Source organism: Coregonus lavaretus, assembly GCF_964263955.1.
Source record: "Coregonus lavaretus genome assembly, chromosome: 7".
Taxonomy (NCBI): domain Eukaryota; kingdom Metazoa; phylum Chordata; class Actinopteri; order Salmoniformes; family Salmonidae; genus Coregonus; species Coregonus lavaretus.
In genome coordinates, this window is record NC_139994.1 from 14103947 (window position 1) to 14127883 (window position 23937).

Consider the following 23937-nt stretch of genomic DNA (forward strand, 5'->3'; position numbering starts at 1 on the left):
CAGTACCCCCAAACCGAAAAACAGACCTCCGTCGCCTGCGGCCCCCAAAAGCAGACCGTTGTCCCCCTGCCCTCCAATGGCCCCCAAGAACCCCTCCACAGGCAAGAAGACCCCCTCTGGCACCAAAACCCGCCCCAAACGAGCCTTGACACCTGCCAGGGTACAGCCCCAGCCGGTCGCAGCCGTCGCCGTGGAAACGAACAGCGAGCACCATCAGCCCATCACTCCTGAGGAGAAAAAGAGTAAGTGTGTTCGCCATAGATACTGTATCCAAGCGCCAGAGTGTCTTTTAAATGCTTTGGCCTACAGCCACACCAGTAGTGTTACTGGAGTACACACGTTGAATGCAGTGGAGACTGCTGAGAGGAGGAACACTCATAATAATGGCTGGAACGGCACAAATGGAATGGAATCAAACACGTGATGTATTTGATACCATTCCACATATTCCGTTCCAGCCATTTCCACAAGCCCATTCTGCCCAATTAAGGTGCCACCAACCTCCTGTGGTTGAGTGTGGCCTTCAGCACAAGCACATACTGTATATTGTGACATTTACAGACTAGATACTTACATATATCTATCTTCCATGATCTATTTGTTTCTCTGGAGTTCATGTATCTTTTATTATCAAGAGTTACTCTACCGTAAAGTCCGTACATTATTAATGTGGTCCCACTGTCCAAGATCAGGTGGGTCTCATGTTTCTCTTCAGCTGCTACTTAGTCTTTCTTCTCTCTGCCTGGAGAAAACACGCAGATTGTTTATACTTCATGATGTTTGCTTCAGATGAGCCCTGAAGCATTTTCCAGGGTCATGGTCTATCATGTGGCTTCTGATCTGAAACAGAGGCCTCTCCTGTCCCTCTTGCTCTTACAGGCTCCAGTAATGTTCCTGCCATTATTGTGTCTTCGGCACCGGTGACACCCCCATCTCTGAGTGCACCAGTCACAGTGGCCACCTCCACTCCTGCCTCAACCCTAGAGCTGGCTACCCCAACTGCCCCAACTGCCTCAGCTACATCATCTACTCCAGCCACTCCAGCCACTCCAGCATCCAGGCCCTCAGCCGGCACCAACGACCCAGAGGAAGCAGCACGAGTGCTGGCTGAGAAACGCAGACAGGCCAGAGAGCAACGGGAGAGAGAGGAGCAGGAGCGCCTTGAGCAGGAGCAGAGGATAAGGTCAGTCAAACACTGGCTGGAGTGACTCAACATGTCATTCTGTTTATATTATAGCACTATAATGTATAATGTTTAAGTGTTATAGACTGGAGTGTATTTATATGTCTGTCTATAGACATGTGAAGGGTTTACTGTTTGCTGAATGTACAAGACAAGTGTGTAGCATTGGCCTGAACCATTTTGTGTGTTGATATGAGAATGCTGTCCAGTATGAGCGCATCTTAGAATGTGCAGACCTAATGGAGCGTGCTCCCCATGAAGGATTGCTCGTGAGGAGGGCATGGCTCGGGAGGCGGAGGAGAGGAGGCGCAGGGAGGAGGAGGCGCGCCTCATGGCAGAGGATCAGCGTCTGAGAGACGAGGCACAGCGTCTGGAGGAGGAGGAGGAGGCGCGGGAGAGAGCCAGGGCTGAACAGGAGCAGAATGAACGCCTGCAGAAACAGGTGAGGGCAGCATTATGGGTAATGGAGTCTTGACATAGAAGAAGATGTATGACACAGGCAGCCTTCACAGTTGGTTTCTTCATAGTCCACATCTTATCATGCCAGCCACCCCAGGGATTTTCAATAGCAACCACAACAAGAAAAGGATTACATAAACTGAATATAGTCTGATTTCCAACTCTGAAACCTATCCTCTGAAGCCCTACCATCTAAGCACGTCTAGGTATGGGAGGGAATGTGTGTTACTGTGAGGTCTACCATCAGCATGTAACAGTCTCCATGCTCAGTCTAGGCAGATGCCAGCTGGTGACCTTCATAATAGTGTTGGCCCAGCATTTAGTGGAGCTGAGAGGGCCGTTGTGACTGTGAGATAGTGACAGCTCTGTCCTCCCTCTGTCTCCGCACTGCAGTGGGCTGACAGGGGATAGGGAGCGACAGTGTACCCACTACCCATGCCTTCTGCCCCTAGGGAAGCCCAGTTCAATTTGCCATTTGTCTAACACTGCCAGCCATCTCCCGTGCAGTGTGTGTCAAGATAGTCAGGCATCATACAGTAGTTTCAGCGGTCTCATGAACCATGACAAAGCAAGTTTTATATTCCAGGCAACTTTGAACATTGAAATGCCATAGCAAACAGATGTAGTTTTGTTTTTTGCACTGTGAAGCATTACAGGCATATTGTTGTTATTGATGTTGCCATTTACTTCCTTGCTGCCTGTGGTATATCCCTTGGTTGGTCTAATTAATGACAGGTGTGATTCAGACATATCATAGCTTGGTTTTCATTCCTCCATCCACAACATCTGTTTATTACTGGTTACTCAAACTACCCAGTGAGCCATGTAAGGGAATTATTATTAGAGAGACATCAAACCCTGCCTACTGTGGTCTAGACTAGGCGTATACTGCCACCTAGTGGTTAAAACAGGGAATCTACTATTGTAGTTATCTTGCCAATTTGATTAAATGACCTTGAAAGAATGTATCCTATTTCAATTTTTTGTTAATCAAGACTGAAATGGTTCCATTTCTTTGTCAATTCATTTCCTTGTTATCATAATAACAGCATCCTATATGTGCATAAATGGATGCGTATAGTAGGCCTATTCAATCATAGTATTGATAATGTATTGATAATGTTGTTTTCCCCTGTCTGTCTGTGTCAGCGGGAAGAGGCTGACGCCAGAGCTCGTGAGGAGGCGGAGCGTCAGCGCCTGGAGAGAGAGAAGCACTTCCAGAAGGAGGAGCAGGCGCGCCTGGAGAGAAAGAAGGTAGAAAAGGATGGAGGGATGAGGGATGGAAGGGGAAGCAAAGTGGAGAAGTCAAACATGTCTGCAGTTTTCAGTGTGTTTCAAAGTACCTATCATGTAACCTTACATGGAAAATCTCTAGGTCTATATAAAATATGTTGAAGATACAACTAATTTGTTGTAAAAAATAAAATGATGACTTAATCTGCCTCTGCTGTTGAATTCCACAGCGCCTTGAAGAGATCATGAAGAGGACACGTAAGAGTAGTGATGCTGGAGAAAAGGTGAGTAGTGTAAGGCCTATGCTTCATATTAAACCCTTATAATAATAATAATAATAATACATGATATGTATATAGTGCTTTATAGACCTTAAAGACATTTATACATTTAACATTTTAGTCATTTAGCAGCTGCTCTTATCCAGAGCGATTTACAGTAGTGAGTGTATACATTTTCTTACTTTTTCGTATAGACCTACCTCGCCTCTTTGTTCAGATTAAAGATCATACCTTTTAAATAATTTAATTGATTGCATTTAATAGTGCTCTTCCAGATGATCAAAGCACCACCAATGTGTAGCACCCTTGGGTGATGCACGGCAACCATTTGTGCCAATTTGTGCCATTTTATGTTCTTCTAGCCAACACTGCCGAAGGATTCCAATTCCCCAGCACAGGCCAATGGCAAGGAGACTATGGAGAGAAGTAAAGGTATGTTGGCTGCGATCTAACTTGCAATGCCACTTTGTTCTAAGTCGCTCTGGATAAGAGCGTCTGCTAAATGACGTAAATGTAAATGTTCTCCCTCCATCCTTGAAAACCCAGTCTGTTAAGGGCTATGTACAGTATTTGTTTAAGAGTCAATTATATCCATTACATTTGTAGAGTGTCACTCTACAGGCTCCAACATGTGATAAAATCAGTCAGTCAGTCAGTCAGTGACCATTTTCCATTTTTTACTTGGAACTTTTTTTCCCCTGCAGCTCCTGAGAGCCAGCAGAGTGCAGCAGAGTCTGCCCCTGTCCTGAACGGTGTCCAGCCAGCCAAGCACCAGAACGGTCTCTCAGCCAATGGGGAGGCTGCTGAGTTTGAGCAGATCATCCAGATGCCCAATCACAGTGGGAGCAGCAACGGTGGGCCAGGGCAACTGGGGAGTGACATCGTCAGTGACCCAATCCTGGCCTTCGAGAGCGGAGAGCCCTTCCTCATGAAAACAGGTCCAATGAAGCCTCAGCATGCTGCAGGTAGCTATGCAGGTCAGGATTAAGACCCACATACATGCCTTATGATCAAAATGCTTATTTTAACAGTACAAATGAAGGTGTTCTATCACTTTAAGCAATCCATTGCTCTATAACCAAAATACCAGCATGTGTATAGATCAGCACAGTGCAAAAGGCATGCTGTAATTAGCTAGAACTTAAAGCCAACCTTAAAGGAAGGCCTCGACCCTCCCACCCCTTCTAGTTCTGACTCTACTGAGCTACTTTATATGCTTGTGATATATGTTGTCCCACCTAGCTATCTTAAGATGAATGCATAAACTGTAAGTCGCTCTGGATAAGAGAGTCTGCTAAATAACTACAATGTAGGCCTAATTATGCTGTAATTAGCTAGAACTATTACTACAGTATGCGGAGAAGGGGCTCCAAACCTCTACCACTATCCCCAAGCCTGGGTCTCAGCCTCTGGGCATGCTGCCCAAGCTCCCTGTGTGGGAGAGCTGACGTTGAAGACTGGAAAATAGGGTCCCAGTCCTGTTTGGGCATGCCCCTTAGGTTGGCAAGCGAGTCCCCCTTCATCATGCCAAGACCCCCACAGCCGGTCTCGAAGACAGCCTAACCCAAGCAAAGCAAACAAAGAAAGAAAGCAATAGGAATGGGACCAATTACATCTTACATTATGTCCTCAAGGATTCATACACAGTAGTGTAGCTCATATTCCCTATTGAAGCACAAATTAATTATTCTCTCTCTCTCTCCCTCTCTCCAGAAGTCCTCTGAGACACCAGGCCTTACACCACCGGTTGATCCAATCCATTTGAGTCACACGACGCAACAGCTTAGAAATAAAAAGTGTGCCAAATAAAGAAACCAACTACGGACTGCTTTTAAAATCACTAAAAACATATATCTAATGCCGCAGAGTTCGAGAAGGAAGAAAACTCTGCGAATAAATAATTGTTGAAAAATGAACAAAAAAAAGCAACAAAAATATGTGTCTTCTTCACGGTGTGTTATGGTGCAACATGTGTTGAGTTTTATTGAAAATGTCACATGCAGATGTTATGGTGCACCTTAAATGACTGACAATGTAATATTAGGAATTTTAGAGAATTATAAGACCTGGAAATATACAATATTTGACTATGGTTGTTATTATTATTATCGTTGTTATTCTATTGCTATTGTTATCTTAAGTTGAGTAAAGTGTGTGTTGGTTCTTTTTGTCTTGAATAATTGAGTTATTTAACTAGGGCAGGGAGCAAGAGCAGTGTGTAAATGTATATGAGCCTGGCTAGCTAGGCCTCCAGCCATGGGGGAGCTGTGGGATAAAGCTTTATGAAATGGAGAGTGGCTGTCTTTCTTCTGTCTACACTTCACTTACTTTTTGTTTCCTTTCATTCTGTCTGTCTGTGTGTGTGTGTGTGTCTGTGTGTGTGTCTGTGTGTGTGTGTGTGTGTGTGTGTGTGTGTGTGTGTGTGTGTGTGTCACTCTGGTCTCTTGTTTAAGTATGGTATGATACAGACTAAGGAGTACATTTCTGTTGGCTCAATGTCTGATACTTCCCATACATTCATTTCACTTGAGTCTTACATTGTCACAGTCTTACATTTGCCAGGTGTTTGATCAGCTGTTGTTAAACACAATCTTTTACAGTTGGTTTCTTCAGTGTTTTCCCATGTCGCATTTGGATCACATCAAGACAGTGAGGAAAATCAGGACAGAACAGTATCAATCCGCTATTCTATGTCGCTGCTGGTTCTATACGGCTATAAGGTTCTATCTGCAAAAAGATGATTCTGAGATAATTGGCTTTAAAGTTCCGAACCCTCGTTGGTTTGAATGGTGTCAGCAATTTTTATCTACTATTCTTTTGAACTTAACAACATGAATTTGGATACTTAGAGTACTATATGAGTAGAGAACATTGAACAGAACGAGGCTATGTCAATAACTCAATTTTGACAAAAATGCAGATAGAACCTCATAGTCCCAAGCTCTCAAAATGTTAAAGTGGGGAATGAGAGGAGGGCGATTAAGAGATTTTGTCAGATCAGGGGACAGAGAGAGCAAGAGAGAGAGGGCGAATGAAGGAGAGAGCGAGATGGATAGATGCATTAAGTGCAGCATTACAGCTGTTCTCTCTGATCACAACACACTTCACTAGAAATCACAGGGGTATGATTGCCAGCCTGTTTACCCAGAGTAGCAGCTGGAGATGTGAATAATTGAGTCAGGTTCAATTCTCCATTACAGACAAGAATGACTTCTTATGTTCTCAAGAGGAGCCTGTGCAAGTTTGTGTTTTGGTTGTTGGTGCAAATGATATGGTTTCTGACACACCAGTGCTTCAGTGGACAATGGTAACAGTGAGTAGGTTTGTTGGTTATTAGTTTGATAGGATAAGTCATTGTTTACGTCCCAAATGGCACCCTATTCCCTTTATAGTGCACTATTTTGAAGGAGTGCACTATATTGGGAATGAGCTGCTATTTGGGGCACAAGCATAAGCTCATTTTGCCAGAAGGTGGCAGCACTACCTTACAAACACAATGCGGATCCAAGAGGATCGTTCAACAACTGTTCAGATTTCTCCTGCTGGACTTTTATAATCCATATTTATCTTTATCACAGATACTCCAGTGAGTAGAAGAAAGATCATTAGGATCGGATTTAATCAAAGGTCACAAGGATAGTAAAAGGTCTTGTTGTTGATAGGAAATGTCACGTGTTTGCCGAATGCCTTGTGTACAATACAATGATTGTACAGCATCCAAAAACAAACAATGCAACTGAGATTTTTGCTGTTATTATTCCCTCAAAAGTACAAAAACATGACTAATCTCTCATCATCCAGGCACCACCAGCGTTCCCAAAACAGGTCTGATCCACCGTGATGGATCATCTGCAGCTGATGAAATCGCTGAAGAAAGGAGCTTCTCTCTCTCTTATTTATTTATAGGAGAGTGTTGACAGTCAAATGACATAGGCTTCAGCCATGGTCTATGCAAAGAGGGTCTGCGTCTTTTGACCAGGGCTCATAGGGCTCTGGTCAAAAGTAGTGCACAATGTAGTGAATAGGGTGCTATTTGGGACGCAGACAGGGACATGATTCTTTGGTAATGTGACATTACCAGACATGGTCCCAGGGGGGGACAGGATCTATTATGATGGATTGAGCCGCCTCTGCCTCCATTTGAAACGCTGAAGGTTCACAAAGTGGCAACTGAAGATAATGTATTTAATTCATTACATTACAGATCGTTTACTGCGGTGTTGATTGGTTGCCAGGGTTGGGGAGTAACTGAATACATGTAGAAAAAATATTATTACTTCTTGGATCACTTAAATTCAGAAAAAACACATTGACACCTTTCTTTTTTTCTCAATGACGTTCAATTCAGCATTGAAAGGCGCAATTTCAAATTTGTTCACCGGAGCAACTCTGACCACAAATCAGAGACCACTGTGATGACACACCAAACGCGTTTGATGGATCCGTTTTGTCTTCCTCTAATGCCTCTTAAGGTGAAAGTGATCTAAAAGCAATCAGATTACGCTACTGATTACAATTTTGGACATGTAGTAACTGTAACAGATTCCATTTAGAAAGTAACCTACACAACAACCCTGTTGGTTGCTTATTGATGTCTAATCCTCATTCTAACATATTATACAGTGAATCTTTCAGGGTTTTGGTTGCTATGGCTAAAACCATTGATCTTTGGTGGCCATTGGTTGTGTTCAAGTTGTGTTATACATCTCAGGTTTTTACTGTGGGTAAAATGTTAACTTATAAAAGGTCATTGAACCGTGGTAGCATATTAACTTGATTCATTGGACATTAGACGGTCGATATAAAGGACAAAAATTGCCGCACTAAAAGTCAGACACCTGCTATCTGTGCAGGACAGGCTGTATTTGTTTAGCGGTTGCTCTGGGTTGCAGCCCCATGATGACTGACCCTTGTAATGAAAGCAGACACTACAACAGGTGTGTGTACGTATGTGCCTGTGTGTCTACTAGCCCTTTCCCTTTGCAATCAAACATAATATGACTTGTGGTCACTCTCTTTTCAGCATCCCTGGGCAGCCCACTAACCTTTAATGGAGCCCTTTATTACAACAAATTCCCCTCGGCTATGGTCATGGTGCTTATTTCATGCCCTGGCTAACATATTGAATATCCAGCTAAATAAACTGGGCCTACTGAAACAGCAGCCATGACGGCTTTCTGGTACTGAGATGTAATTCCTCACAGAAAGTACTCACTATGCCCTCTGTATCGGTTTACTCTCTGTTGGAGAGGAAAGCTTGTTCTGCGTCATTAGGAACACTTGTAGTCCTCAGTGCAGTACATTTACATTACATTTACGTCATTTAGCAGACGCTCTTATCCAGAGCGACTTACAGTTAGTGAATACATATTTTTTTTATACTGGCCCCCCGTGGGAATCGAACCCACAACCCTGGCGTTGCAAACGCCATGCTCTATCAACTGAGCTACATCCCTGCCGGCCATTCCCTCCCCTACCCTGGACGACGCTGGGCCAATTGTGCGCCGCCCATGAGTCTCCCGGTCGCGGCCGGCGGCGACAGAGCCTGGATTCGAACCAGGATCTCTAGTGGCACAGTTAGCACTGCGATGCAGTGCCTTAGACCACTGCGTACCTCAGGACTACAATACATCCATTTCATGTGATTTATTTGACAATTAAAAATACATATAAAAGGCACTTCAGCTGGAGACAGCAATACATACGGTATATTAAAAGGTTTATTTCCATTGTTTCCCTTGTACAATGCAGTGAGGTAGACAAAGAGCCTTCCCTTCACTTATTTTCTATTGACTCCTTGGGTGTTCTCACTGGAACCAGGTGGATTCCCATTTACAAGGTGATGTCACCAGGGTCCCAGCTGCTCATGTCAAGTGTTCTGGGAAAAAGCTAGGTTATGATGTCTATAGTGTAGGCGCCATAGAATTAGGAATACTTAGTAATTGAATAGGATCTCTATGGTAGGCTCTAGGTTGAGGAATAGGTTGATGTGGGGGATGGTATTGTAGCTAGGTCAAGAGCTGCCTACTGCACTATATGATAATCCACAGAACCACTTCCCTTTGGTTTCTGGAAAGCTAGCTAGGGTGGGCTATTTGCATAACTGTCTGTACATTTTCATGTGGTATGACACCTTTGACCATGGATAGTTTGAATCTTATACAACTATGCAAATGTCTCGACTATGTATGCTACAGTATCTCTAGTGACTGATGTGTTGGTCATTTTTCAAAATGGCAGAAAGACTGACAGGTATTTGAAACCTCTATGTCAGGGCCTTTTCCTCTCTGGTTCCATGCTGGCCACAGCGGTATGGACGGCATGTTGCCTTTTAAAATGTCCATAATCTGGATTGGGGGAGGCAGGGCTTCTGCTTAACTTTACCTTGGGTCTTAACCAAAAACTACAGGACACATTTTCCACAACAGTGTTTTCCTTTCCTACAGACAAAACAACACGGAGTCCATTGTAATGAACTAGCATCTAGATGAGGCCATCCTTTACACATGAATAACAAACTTTTGACTTTTGCCTCTGTCTCCGTCCTCATTAAATCTACCATTTCATTATTTTTAAAGTCAACTCCACCTGCTGAACACATGGTTTCCTTGAGGCTGAAGACATATCATATACAAACACATAATCCCACATAACTACAGACAATGCTGCACTAAATACAACTAACAATGTGTGCAGTATACAGATTGTTTTACGTTGACGTTTTTATCAAGCACATGTCGGATAAGAACCAGGGTTTGTATTCCTCCCCCATGGTTCATTGGGCTTCCTGCTCTTATTTTTACTTTCTCTTTTTCACGCTGCCAGACTCGAGGTGAGTTCTCTTTTTATGTCTTACTTTTACATGCTTACCTAGCCCTTGTTTTTAGACAGATCTTGTGTGATGGTAGGTATGCATGTCTGAAACCAATTATTTAAACGTTTTTGAAATAATTTAAAAGTAGATCAATGAGTTAATGGACATACAATGACCCACTGGGCACAGACGTCAATTCAACGTCTATTCCACATTTGTTCAAGGTCATTTCATTGAAATTACGTGAAAACAACGTTGATTCAACCAGTGTGTGCCCAGTGGGGAGGCATTCTGTAATGACCTTTGTACTTGCGTGTCAAGTGTCGACCATATAAAAAGAAAGATACAACATTGATGTAAACCTTAGTGTACTCCAAATATTACCTTAAGATCTGTATTAGATTTTGTAATAGCTGTGTAACATGCCGTGAGCCAACAGTCAACAGCCTATGGTGAGATACTGGAAAGTATTTCCTTATTCTCCAAACGCTTTTAAATCCCTGGTAGGTTGATTCAGCTTGTACACACTATGTAGTTCTTGGATATATTCCTTTCTAGCTGGTTAGGATTTATACAACATACAGTCAGGTCCAAAATGATTGACACCCTTGATAAAGATGAGCAAAAAAGACTGTATACAATAAATAATACAAATACAATGCTATTTGTGTGAAAATTATATTTTATACTAATGCAATTGCTCAGAGAAATAGATGTTGTTTAACAAGTAATGAAAAACAATTATAAAAAAAAAAAAGTCAAAATGATTGGCACTCCTGTTTTCAATACTCCTGCACCATCCTTTTGCGAGGATAACGGCACTGAGCTTTTTTCCCCAAAAAATTATGAGATTGGAGAACACATTGGGAGGGATCTTAGACCATTCCTCCATACAGAATCTTTCCAGATCCTTGATATCCTTTGTCTGCGCTTATGGGACTGGCCTTTTCAATTCAAAACACAAATATTCATTGGGATTCAAGTCTGGAGACTGAGATGACCATTGCAAAATGTTGATTTTGTGGTCAATTAACCATTTCTTTGTGGATTTTGATGTGTGCTTGGGGTTATTGTCTTGCTGGAAGATCCTCTTGCGGCCAAGTGTCAGCCTCCTGGCAGAGGCAACCAGGTTTTTGGCTAAAATGTCCTGGTACTTGGTAGAGTTCATGATGCCGTTGATCTTAACAAGGGCCCCAGGACCAGTAGAAGCAAAACAGCCCCATAACATAAAAGATCCACCACCATATTTTACAGTAGATATGAGGTACTGTTCTGCATATGCATCTTTCTTTCGGCTCCAAACCCACCACTGGTGTGCATGGCCAAAGAACTCAATTTTCATGTCATCCAGCAAATGTAAACGCCTGGGGTTTGCAAAACAACATTGGCACTTGGAATGGAACCAGTGCTATGGTCAGATGACACAAAAATAGATATCTTTGACCACGCACACCAGTGGTGGGTTTGCCGTTGAAAGAAAGATACAAGGGGAGGGTGCCGGAGTATTGAAAACGGGTGCCAATAATTGTTTTATTACTCTGAGCAATTGTATTAATAAAATTATATAATTTCCCTATTTTTGTTTTGCATATAGTACCTGACTATATCTATATCATCAATCATGACCACAGAGGGGAGGCAATATGTCCACCAACAAAATAATAGCAGGAGGGGTTTGAAGTTGTTGAGGGGTTTAATTAAGCTGTTGAGGCGTTTGAAGTTGAGGCGTTTGAAGTTGTTGACATGGTGCACAGTTCACCCCAGTTAAAGTTAAGGGGGACAGGAAGAGATAGAGAGACCTTGTGGAGGCCTTACACGCCACTTGGTACAACAAGGCCAAAATAAGGGGGGAAATACTCAGCAGAATTACCCTCAAACTTGACAGTGTGTTTCTGCACAACTAGAGCCACATAGGCTGAGTCCCAAATGGCACCCTATTTCCCTACATAGCCCTATGGGCCCTGGTCAAAAGTAGTGCACTATATAGGGAATAGAGTGCCATTTGGGACACATTGTGGACCGCTCTCAGCCAGAAGCAGGAGCAGGAAATGGGACAGAGCACAAAATCATTTGCATCACCGCTGCAGCAGTAGCCTCTTATTCCCACAGAATATGTACCTCTAGTCTCCTATGAAAGTGAAGGGCAATGATCAAGGCTGCTTTAAATAGAAACAGGTACTGACAAAAGATGTTGTCTTCCACTTCAGTGTTTGGTTGCGTTTATGGTGGCCAGCCAGTCATGCACTACAACACACAAACTGTAATGAATTGCAGCACCTTGTGTTTGTTCTGTTGGTTTAGAGTCCTGTTGCTAAAGCCAGCGGTTTCCTAATCTGTTGTGGACAGACTACCTATCTCACCAAATTACGCAACATTGGTTGTTTGTTTTGCCTTTTTGTGGGATGAAGACAGCAAGTATACTAATCCCGTAACCTGGAAGGCTTATGACTGGATGACTCAAGTACTGGCATAACAACTTTACCCATTTACTTTTATGCTTGCAGTTATGTGGTGTGCAACAATTTCATTAACATAAAAGGAGCACATTTCCTGAAGGATTTTGCATTTAAAGCACAGCACCAATATTTTTTCACATAGGGCAAGGCTTTAGTTGACTGGTTGTAGGCATAGAGTCATAAAAATGCTCAGAATATCAAGACTTTAGACATATGAAACTTCAGAAGCTAGTAAATGAGTTGTCGAAGGGATGTTACGACGGACATATCCTAAGGTTTACAACAATCCTTGCCATATCTTCATCTTATAGGTTAATGTTACTTTTACAGGGTCAAAACCTTAGTGGCAACAATTTTCATTGTCACCCTCCTTTTGCCTGTTTAGTCCCTTCCCTCATGGAACGTAAAGCCAGAGTGAGACCATAAACAGTCTATAATAGAGATTGACAGGTCTAGGAGGCATGTGGCACTACACAATGTGTCGACAGGACATTGGGCATGGGCTAAATTTTACCTTGGCACCACCAGGTCTAGGGACACCTGCGTTCCAAAAGCACCTGGAGGGAAGGTAGAGTTTCAAAAATAACATCACTGTCTCTGTGGCCTCTAAGGTCAAAGGGGGGTGAATTGACTACCGCAGATGAGAGATGTGCTTGTAAAAAGGATGCATCTTGGAGATGGTAGTGGTTAGTTATGATGAGTTGTTATACAGTAGAGTAGATTATATATGCAGTAGGAGAGAGATAGTTTCTAAAACCATCTGGATAGACAGTTCCTCGTCCTTGAGATGGTTTTAGAGCACAGCCGGGTTTGTCTCCTTTCCACAACCATTATGATGATACCCTGTATGTATGTGGTGGACAGACAGTTAGCCTATTTATAGACTATCAAGTATGGGACACATGTCAAAGCAGCATGATAAGAACACAGTGAATAGAAACGGAGTCACTCTCGCTGCACGGAGTTGAAGCCGAGCGCATTTTTGCTGCTGAAGTCTCTCAGGGCAAGACATATCTCACTATTTAGTTTCCAGCGTAATTATGCGTGTTAATTTATGCTTTAGATCAAACACACCTGATCTTATCAGGTTCTCTTTCAGGAGCCAGCAGCCAAGCACTGTTCAAACCTCAACTGCATTGTAGCAGTGATATAGTCAACACACTGTGACGTCTCAGCAGGGAGCAAAGATGCTGGTTTATGAGACCATAAAAACACAGGCATCATCTGCCAACAAGTTGCACGCTGCCACCTTTCTGCCCTGTAAAATGGAAGGTACTCAAAATACAGAACACGCTGCTGGGATCTACACATGGCATAGAACAAAAAGGGGACTACAGAGGCGCATAACTACACAAATCTGGTCTTTTTTACTAGATGCACAAAAATACAATTGCATTATTAAAGTTCATGCAGTAATTCTTGCTGGATTAATTTAATTCTTATTCATTTGGATTTTAAATGGGGATTTCCTCCCCTAAGTGCAAAAAGAGTGCCTTTATCTGCCTTCTTCTGAATGGAAAAGAGCTGTTTTGTTCCATAACACATCTGGGGTTTTACTGAATTGGCTGGCTAGACCTTGGCTTGGCTTTGGATAAAGATTGGCAGTGTATTCCATTGAATACAAAGATTTAATGAAAACACTTCAGGGGGGAATAACATGTCCAACAGTGAAATGACTCCAGATTCCCACAATGCGATCTCTCTGTGAATGGACAATGATTATACAAATCTGGGTCACACTTTATTTGGATTGTCCCATATCAATTAGATGATGTACAGATGGTCATACTATCAACAAACTACCTGTTGATAAGCAAATACTTGCTAAGGTTAGGTTTAGAATAAGGGTTAGGGTAAGGGTTAAGGTTAGGGTTCAGTTTAGGGTTAAAGTTTGGGTTAGGGCTAGGGTTAGTGGATAGTTAGTTGAAATGTTGTTGACGGTTATTGAACATCTACTAGGGACTATCCAAATAAAGTGTTACCAAAATCTGTTACACATTTACTACTGGCTACTACAATCCTCTACAGATGATTAAACACACACACACACACACTGCCATGTAAACCCACTTATGGGAAACAGTATTCTAGACCGCTAATTAGATTACAATAACATCCAAAAATGTGGAAGGAGCCAATATATGGTCATTTCCATGTAAAAGGACCCATGAGCACTAACATGGGAAGTTTATAGGTGCATATCAAATCTGGCGTCGAATGAAAGCTAAGAGTCTATATTTTATGGAAAATGAAGGCATAGATACATTTACAAAAATGTTTTCCATCATAATTAAGAATAAGCAAAGGCTTTGACTTCTTGTCACACAGACACAAAAGGCGTATTAAAAACATCTACTAGACAAAGTCTTTAAAATGTATTTGAAGTATATCAAAACACAATAACATTGAAGTTAAGGCCCCTGCCAACTAATATCGACATTTATATTTAGTTTTGCAGAAATTATTTGCCTTCTGTAAGTTTAAGAGATATTGTCTAGTCATTCTGTTACCAAAAACACACATATCTAAGATATTTTCACATTTCTCTCCCTCATGAGGGGGGAAGATTATGAACGTTCACAGAAGTAACAAGTAAAGTTAGACCTACCAATTAGTTATAGTGTTTTTACTGATAACAATTTTGTTTATGAATTACTAAGTGATTAAAATGCATCACTCTGTTACCAAATCGCTAACAGAGTGACCAACAAATCTGTAACAGAATGACTGCAATTGAATTGTCCACAATGTGAAATCATAGTAGTCAAACTACAGTTGCAGTAGAGCACAGTATAGTACAGCACATCACAGTAAAATACAGCAGAGTATAGTGCAGTACAGTACAGTACAGTAGCGCACACATGAGTAGAGTACAGTATAATGTAATATGCTCTAGACTGTACAGCAGTCTACTGTACTGAACTATACTTTTCTTTACCATACTGTACTGTGTTCTACTGAACTATACTCTACTTTTCTTTACTGTACTCTACTGTGCTCTGATGTGCTGTACTGTGATGTCCAAACATACAGTTGAAGTCGGAAGTTTACATACACTTAGGTTGGAGTCATTAAAACTTGTTTTTCAACCACTCCACAAATTTCTTGTTAACAAACTATAGTTTTGGCAAGTCGGTTAGGACATCTACTTTGTGCATGACAAGTAATCTTTCCAACAATTGTTTACAGACAGATTATTTCACTTATAATTCACTGTATCACAATTCCAGTGGGTCAGAAGTTTACATATGCTAAGTTGACTGTGCCTTTAAACAGCTTGGAGAATTCCAGAAAATTATGTCATGGCTTTAGAAGCTTCTGATAGGCTAACTGACATCATTTGAGTCAATTGGAGGTGTACCTGTGGATGTATTTCAAGGCCTACCTTCAAACTCAGTCCATCTTTGCTTGACATCATGGGAAAATCAAAAGAAATCAGCCAAGACCTCAGAAAAAAATTGTAGACCTCCACAACTCTGGTTCATCCTTGGGAGCAATTTCCAAACGCCTGAAGGTACCACGTTCATCTGTACAAACAATAGTATGCAAGTATAAACACCATGGGACCACGCAGCCGTCATACTGCTCAGGAAGGAGATGCGTTCTGTCTCCTAGAGATGAACGTACTTTGGTGCGAAAAGTGCAAATCAATCCCGGAACAACAGCAAAGGACCTTGTGAAGATGCTGGAAACAGGTACAAAAGTATCTATATCCACAGTAAAACGAGTCCTATATCGACATAACCTGAAAGGCCGCTCAGCAAGGAAGAAGCCACTGCTCCAAAACCGCCATAAAAAAGCCAGTCTACGGTTTGCAACTGCACATGGGGACAAAGATCGTACTTTTTGGAGAAATGTCCTCTGGTCTGATGAAACAAAAATAGAACTGTTTGGCCATAATGACCATCGTTATGTTTGGAGGAAAAAGGGGGCTGCTTGCAAGCCGAAGAACACCATCCCAACCGTGAAGCACGGGGGTGGCAGCATCATGCTTTGGGGGTGCTTTGCTGCAGGAGGGACTGGTGCACTTCACATAATAGATGGCATCATGAGGAAGGAATATTATGTGGATATATTGAAGCAACATCTCAAGACATCAGTCAAGAAGTTAAAGCTTGGTCGCAAATGGGTCCTCCAAATGGACAATGACCCAAAGCATGCTTCTTCATGGTCTGACAAACACCGCTGTAGCTCGGCCACCATAGGCGGATGCGGTGGATCGAGACTCAGCCCGTGCAAAAACTGATATCTCTAGCTTAAACTGACAGATTTTGATGGGGATCTTTTTTTTAAGTTCTTTTTTTTTGATTGACTTACGGGTGCTTCAATAGACTCTTAAGGATTAAAGACACTGTTTTGCAAGGAAGGTCTACAGTAGCCTCAATAGCACTCTGTAGGGTAGCACCATGGTGTAGCTGGATGATATCTAGTTTCCAAGCAAGAGGGAGAGAGAGCTAGCTATATTTCATTGTAAGGGATGCTATGTTAGCTAGATGGATATGGCTATCCAACACTGGAACTCTTCCAAGTCAAGGTAATTTATTCCCAATGGGGCCCGCTGGTGTAACTGCTAAACTGCTTCCTGAGTGTACACGGTACTGCATGATTGTAGCGGGTTTACTAACGTGTTAGTTCTAGTAGCTATGTTGATTATGACGTTAGCTAATATGCTGACAATGATGTAGGCTGTGTGCAGCGGTTATGATATAAAGGTTTGCTTGGAAAGGTTTTTTCACCTGGTCACAGACAGATGATGTGTTGTGCACTGAAGTCCACAAGCAAAGGGAAAAGGTGAGAGGAGGAGAGCGCGTAGATGTGAGAAGGAATTATACAACAAGCAGTGATCATGCTGTTTGTATGTGGCTGCTATGAAAGTGAACTGTGTTTGCATGAGATCAGGGATGTATTCATTCCGCTGATTCTGTTGAAAAACGTTTCTTAAACTGAGCAAACGGAACTTGTCCAATAGAAACTCTTGTTTGCAACTGTTGAACTAATGATTACACCCTAGATCAGCTAGATGCAGGCAAGAGTGTGCAAGGCGGTTTTGAATGTGTCAATGTCTGTCACCTTGGTTACTCAAATTCTCTCTCGACCTGTGCACCTATGTTGTAAACTTTCATTCATTGGCTAGGTTGTAGCAACCTTATGATGAGTATAGGGAAAATGTTAGTATCATGTAGTATCTTAAACCTATCGATGTTACATTGAGCTGGGTGAATGGAATATGAATGACAGTCATCCAATATGCTGTAATAGAAATAAGGCCATGCTCATTAAAAAAACCTTGTCCTCCCTCATTTTAAATGGCATCGACCGCCACTGTTCTCCGTGCATGCACTTCTTAGCCTGTAGCCTATGGGTAATTTGATTGAGACCCTTCTAAATAGCCTATAAGCGCACTTGATATTGCCCACCCAGTGGAGAATCAGAGATGAGCACACATCGATATATAGCCTAATAAGCAACTAATTCTAAAACACTGAGAAATATTGAAATTTCATCAATTAGAAATTACATGACCCTCCCCTGGACTAGATTTAAAAAATATTAAACCCTCCCCTTGATTGAAATTGAAAAAGCATGACCCTCCCCCATTTTCCTCCAGGTAACCATTCTGTAAATGTCTATCCATCCCTTAGAGGTAGTTTTGCGGGCCAATGCTAACTAATATTAGCACAATGACTGGAAGTCTATGGGTATTTGATAGCATGCTAGCAGATACCCATAGACTTCCAGTCATTGCGCTGATGCTAGTTAGCAATTGTGCAAATGCTAGTTAGCAACTTCCTTCAAACTGCACGCAGAGACATAAAAATTGTATCCACAAGTTCATCTGACTCTGGGAAACTAGATAAAGGGCCTCATTGCCAAAATCCCAAAGTATCCCTTTAAGTAACCTTCTATCTTATGTAACAATACCAAACAACATATCATACTAATTTGAGTGTCCCGATCCAGATTGAAGTGTACTATGATACACCTAGTCTATGAGACCAGGCTGAATGCTCACATCCTTTGCTGAGATGACCCCCTTTGGAGAGCTTGTTATTGTGTTGATAGAGTAAATACATTAAATGATTTGTATGATTAAAACAGTTTGTACATTTGCATTTTTAATGCTAAGTAAAAAGGATGGTCAATTAAGTCATACTTTCTTTCTCATTAGGGACAGATAGTTTGGACAGGTAGCTAACTGCTTCCCAAATTTAAGAAACATTTTCGAGTATCATGACGCAAAAGGGGGTTGGGCGCATGTTCATTGAGTCAATACTGGTAGAGGAAACAGTGCATCCTGTAGGCTATTTCGAGCCCAAGAAAATGCGTCTCACCAGGTAAGCACAATCCACTGCAGATTTTCAGGTAATACATTTTACAGTAGTAGCCTACAGTAGCTACTGAATGATTGATTGGCAGCATGATTTGAATAACCAAATGAGGTGGGGGCAAGCCATAAAGATTTGACAGGGAAATCCAGGAAGGAAATTTGACCTCAGTCAAAGAGGATGAGGCGAATCGAGAGGTTACACTCTCGCCAAAATCTGTGTAAAATAAGCAGAATGCGTTTCTATGGGCTTATGTTGGACCTAATCACCTGCCTTTGGGACAACGACTCCATTATTGGGGCGGAGACATGAGCATCTCGTCATTATATACCGATCCCTGCTTCACTAGCCTACTGCTGCTGCGTACTGTACTTACGACTCGCTGGTGAGGCGACCAAATGACTCAATACATTTGGTAGCTAGAGTACGGCACTTGTGGATATACATTAGCTACGATATCTCAGAAATATGTATGTATTTTTTAGAAAATTACATTTATGACTTCGGGTAGTTAAGTTAAATATCTTGCAACTGCGTCCTTGTCTTAGCAAATCAGAGGCATTCAGTTGCTTTGTCGGAAGGCAGCACGAGCGCGTTGGTCTGGTGTGGCTAGCAACACAGCCATCTAGCTAACTGTTGTTAGCATTTTATTTGTATTAACAAACAAACTAGCTAATTTTGTGAAACCAGTCTGAGGTAAGTGAAAGGGCATGTTGCTTTATAAACCTGTTTTGTTTTACCTGTTGACGTCTGCCAGTGAAGCTAGTTAGCTAGCTAACGTTAGCTACCCACCCCCTAGCCGATTAAACTCAACTCGAGTTTAGTCGGCTACCCACCCCCTGCTCTCCGGCCAGGTAATTATCACTTGAATACTAAAATAGTGTAGCTAGCTAACGTTAACTAGCTAGTTAACCAACTGAAGTGTAACCCAGTTTATTGTAATAATTGACTACTTAACTAGGTAGTCAGAAAAAGCCATTCTAGCTAGCAAGCTACCTGATTATATATAGTTAATCTTGTTTATTATTAGCCTTGACTTTAGCTAACTAACTAGCCACAATGTATGTTGTCATGCCCATTATTCCACTACAAACTAGAGCATCTGTTTGCCCCTGTAAACATAGCTATGTTTGCCAAGCACATTAGGATAATTAAACAGCTAAATGAGTGCAAAAACAGATGTATTCACCAACCGTTAAATGACCTAACTAGGCATCAAACAGTTGCTGTCATCAGTTTTTTTGGGTTGTATAATGTAGCCTCAAGTGAAATCAACAATAGCCTACAGTATTGTAGCCAGGATTTTACAAAGAATACTCCACACCAGCATTAATCATGTGAGTAGCAATACATCCTGGAAATATAGGCTAGTAAGTATTGTGTGAATTAAATGGTAACCAGAGTTTGATGTTGATCAGAGGATACTGTTACTAGGCTACTTTAACACACACCAAAGGTTTATTGGCTTTTGCCTAATGCAACCAGTAATTCGTTTTTTAGGCCTATGTGCGTTTTCATGATAGACCAAAAGCAGACCGATCACATGTCAATATTTAAATGAGATTGTTCTAGATTAGACGATTCCGGGGTTGTCACTAGCCACAGTCAAAATTGCTATATCATAAAAATTCATAACACATTTGCTTTGTCTTAAAGGGATAATCCACCCCAAACCACTTTTTGTGAACAAATGTTTCATTTTGTCGTTATAACAAGGTTGGTAGAAACATGTAAAAATCCCTTTTGGAAATCTGTTGCAGTTCAAGTCTACAAAAAAAAAAAACAATGCAACTCTCTCTCTCGGCTGGCAAGCTAGCTAGGCAGCTAGAAAACATAGCTACACACAATAATACCAAAGTCAATATCAGCATGTGAAGTAGCTACCTAGCTGCAAAATCGCCTAAACAAACTGCACTATCAATTTAGAAGTCTTACTCACCGAGTTCAACTTGCAGTTCGTCTCTGCCACTGAGCTATAAACGGCGTCTCAACCCAGAGCGAGAGCAGAGTAACGTTGCTTTCTCACAGAAATACTTTTGAGGAGATGGGGAAAATCCATTAGAATCGTATTAACGCCAATTACCTATAAATCGTCAATTTGCCGCGCGGTGCATTCTGGGACAAGTAGAGGGCTCCTTCAAAGGAGTGAATGGGAGTCAATTGGGCCCTAGCTCAAAAACCTAACATTAGCATGAATTTCGTGAACAAGAAGTACAATGTTGGAAATATTTTCCAAGGTGTGCGATAATTAACTTGTTCTCTGTAATATCGTATATCTTTGGAATCATGAAATTACGTACTTTGGAGGAAAATGGGCAGGTTTCTTGACTCTTACCCCAACTTTGAGAAGGAATTGCGTTACGATTAGTTTAGCAACCGCGTGAGTCAGCATGACAACGTGAATGTGATGGGTCGACAGTCAGTTGGGTGGGGGGGTTTCTCCATTCATTGACCAATGTGATTTCTATCTCCTTTATACAATATCTCTGTTTCACAGACACAGTGTGCATTGCGACATGGTACTTGAAGGAGAAACAGAGTTGAATAATTTGGTACACTGTTTAGATTGAGCACATCTAAGTGAAATATGTTATTGTCATTACGATATAAACGGATGGATGTGTTCTAGACAAGTATGCCCATACCATCTATTGGCTGATTTTGCGATCTGGTGTGCAGGTAATTGTTTTGAAAGCGTTATGAAATATGATAGTGTGTTATCCCCTATCTCCAGTGACGAGTTAGGTTTAAAATCAGATTTTATGAAGATTAATTGTAGATATAGGATGGGTTTAGTCATAATTATGACGTTGTGGTAACTAGTGAGGACCCGACTCAGGGGATTCATTAATCAGTAATAAGGAATAGAGGCTTACAACTTAATATCATGATTTACCGAAGATGTTCAACCACAGGCTATTCCATTGAATTTGTCTTTCATAACTTAAAGCTGCAATATGTCACTTTTTGGGCGACCCAACCAACATTCACATAGAAATGGGAAGAAGCGGTAGATTTGTTCTATGTGCTCCATTTCTATGCTTCCAGTTCTTAAGTTTCGTTTTTTCGTTTTTTTTTTTACTTTCGGTTTTGTACACCAGTTTCAAACAGCCGAAAAAGACAATATTTGTGGTCATACAAACCTTCCGTTGCTAATTATTAACCAGTAGACAGCCTTGTTTATCATAGGTCTACCTCTCTCTTTTCTGTATTAGGCTGCTCATTATAGCCTATGGCCCAACATTGGGCTCTAACTGGTTTAGTGAGAACAATAGGCAAGAAATAGGCCTACAAGTGCAAAATTGCAAATGCTCGTCATTGTGTTGATTACAATGAATAGGTACAACCTGTGAGAACAAGTGAATCATGTTTAGGCAGTTGATTGAAAGAAAACAGTTGTTTGTGGTTGAAAGACTGCTTGGACAGGAAAAACCACTTTTACTGCACAGATCATGAGTGAGACTGCATTCCTACCAGTATTATATAAAGGTGATTCTCTGATCAAATCAAAGTTTATTGGTCGCGTACACAGATTTACAGAAGTTATTGCAGGTGTGAAATGCTTGTAATCGATTTCAATTGATTAATTATTTGGTGGTTTGTGCGGTGCATCCTCATGCGCTGTGAGCAAATACAAAGGTTAGGGCGAATTGTTTAACAGCTTCTTTATGCATTATGCTAGTTAGTGTTATGTATGTAGGCTACCTTAAAGTTAACTCCTCTAAATATTTGAAAGAATCTTGTTTTGTTAGCGATTAAATAGAAAAATGCAGAGCACTTGACCACTGACTTCTGCCACTCTCTTGACCCCATTTGGGCCATAGTGTCCTCTCTACTGTAAATTTTTCTCCATCGCTAACAGTTATATCGGAGAAGAAAAAAATCATTGCAATACTTGTGTATTATTGGAAAAAGTGTTTCTTAACTCAACCTTTGTTTTAAGAGGTCCTGAGTTTGTGTTGGGTCGGTTTAATGTTTCCAAAATACATTTGAATACCAAATTTGACATCCTGACCATACAATGAGTACCAAGTTGCATCATTTTGTTTACTTTTCTTCCTCCTGTGCTCTTCCAGAGAAGACTGCACTGTTAAATAATGGTACATTGTGTCCAATTATATTGATGCGTGTGAGGGGGCCTGTTGCCTTTGACTTGTCCTAGATCACATGTCAAACTCATTCCACAGAGGGCAGAGTGTCTGTGGTTTTTCACTCCTCCCTTGTACTTGTTTGATGATTTAAGGTAGCTGATTAGTAAGGAACTCCCCTCACCTGGTTTTCTAAGTCTTATTTGAAAGGAAAAACCAGCAGACACTAGGCCCTCCATGGAATGAGTTTGACACCCCTGAGATGATTGATGTGTGGCTGGAAGGTAAACGTGAAGTTACGAGAAAAGATAACAAGGAAAACAATATAGAATACGTTTGTGCTGCCTGATTTTCAGAAGGATGCTGTTTGGACCGGAGCACCAGATTTCTGTCAGGCTTTTTAAAGCTATGTTCAAATCCTTGGGGTTATGTCTGATCTTGGACTACGTCCCCATCCCGCCTTTCTGTTCTGATGGAGGCAGCTGTCCTTTGGCCTGAATATTTAGGTTGTGTGTATCTGAAGCAGAGCCAGCCATTACCCCCATGGAGTTGCCACAGGCTGTGTATCTTGTGTCCGAAATAGTGCTGCTCTATTCACTGCCCCCACCTGCACTATCATGCACTATGGATATAGCTGCAGGATAAAGCCGGTGCTAAAAGCATTCCTCGCCATTCTCTCAATGGTCTTGTTATATATTCTGACAGTGTAGTTTCTAATTTTATCCAGTGCCAGGTTTAGCCTTTTACCACACTCGCCGTGAAGGTCGTGGGGGGGCTTTTAGGGGTACTGGCGGTGACAGGCAGGGGTTAAGCAGGTGAGGGCCGCTAGGCAGTGGGTGTTGTAGACAGGGGACAAGGTGTCAAGTCATTGTTCCAGACCTGAGGTCACAACAGCTCTAGAAATAGGCTGTGTCTCAAATGGCACCCTATTCCCTATATCAGGGTAGGCAACTAAATTCAGCTGTGGGACGATTTTTGTCAGCACAGATGGCCGAGGGACCAGAACATGATTATAATCATTTGTACACACAACTACAGATTGTGTTTTAAAACAACAATTTCATACCTTGATTACTTTGAGACACAATCACATACAG

At 41.6% G+C, this 23937-nt stretch overlaps 2 protein-coding genes and 1 long non-coding RNA gene across 18 annotated transcripts in view; 2 read left to right on the forward strand and 1 right to left on the reverse strand.

Annotated features, from left to right (window-relative positions):
- The window catches only part of LOC311131725 (uncharacterized protein), a 45950-nt gene extending 40504 nt beyond the window's left edge, over positions 1–5446 (forward strand). For 4 of the 11 annotated variants that reach the window (XM_084164839.1, XM_084164846.1, XM_084164842.1 and 1 more), the window contains 8 exons: positions 1–242; positions 880–1183; positions 1445–1625; positions 2792–2896; positions 3106–3159; positions 3519–3588; positions 3861–4121; positions 4870–5446. In XM_084164839.1, coding sequence (XP_084020965.1) covers positions 1–242; positions 880–1183; positions 1445–1625; positions 2792–2896; positions 3106–3159; positions 3519–3588; positions 3861–4121; positions 4870–4880 — 1228 coding nt within the window. In that variant the 3' untranslated portion in view covers positions 4881–5446. Of the gene's footprint in view, positions 243–879; positions 1184–1444; positions 1626–2791; positions 2897–3105; positions 3160–3518; positions 3589–3860; positions 4134–4869 lie in introns of all 11 variants that reach the window. The other 7 variants (XM_084164840.1, XM_084164836.1, XM_084164844.1 and 4 more) reach the window with 4 other exon arrangements.
- LOC311131726 lies at positions 139–21429 on the reverse strand. Its single transcript, XR_014613457.1, has 3 exons — positions 20692–21429; positions 661–742; positions 139–227 (listed from the first exon to the last, which is right to left on the reverse strand). It is a non-coding gene; the product is annotated as an uncharacterized lncRNA (long non-coding RNA).
- Positions 18690–23937, forward strand: part of thrap3b (thyroid hormone receptor associated protein 3b) — a 25406-nt gene continuing 20158 nt past the window's right edge. For 3 of the 6 annotated variants that reach the window (XR_014613455.1, XR_014613456.1, XM_084164833.1), the window contains exon 1: positions 19075–19448. The gene's annotated coding sequence lies outside the window, so the exon portion shown is untranslated. Of the gene's footprint in view, positions 18762–19074; positions 19449–23937 lie in introns of those variants that run through there. The other 3 variants (XM_084164832.1, XM_084164830.1, XM_084164831.1) reach the window with 3 other exon arrangements.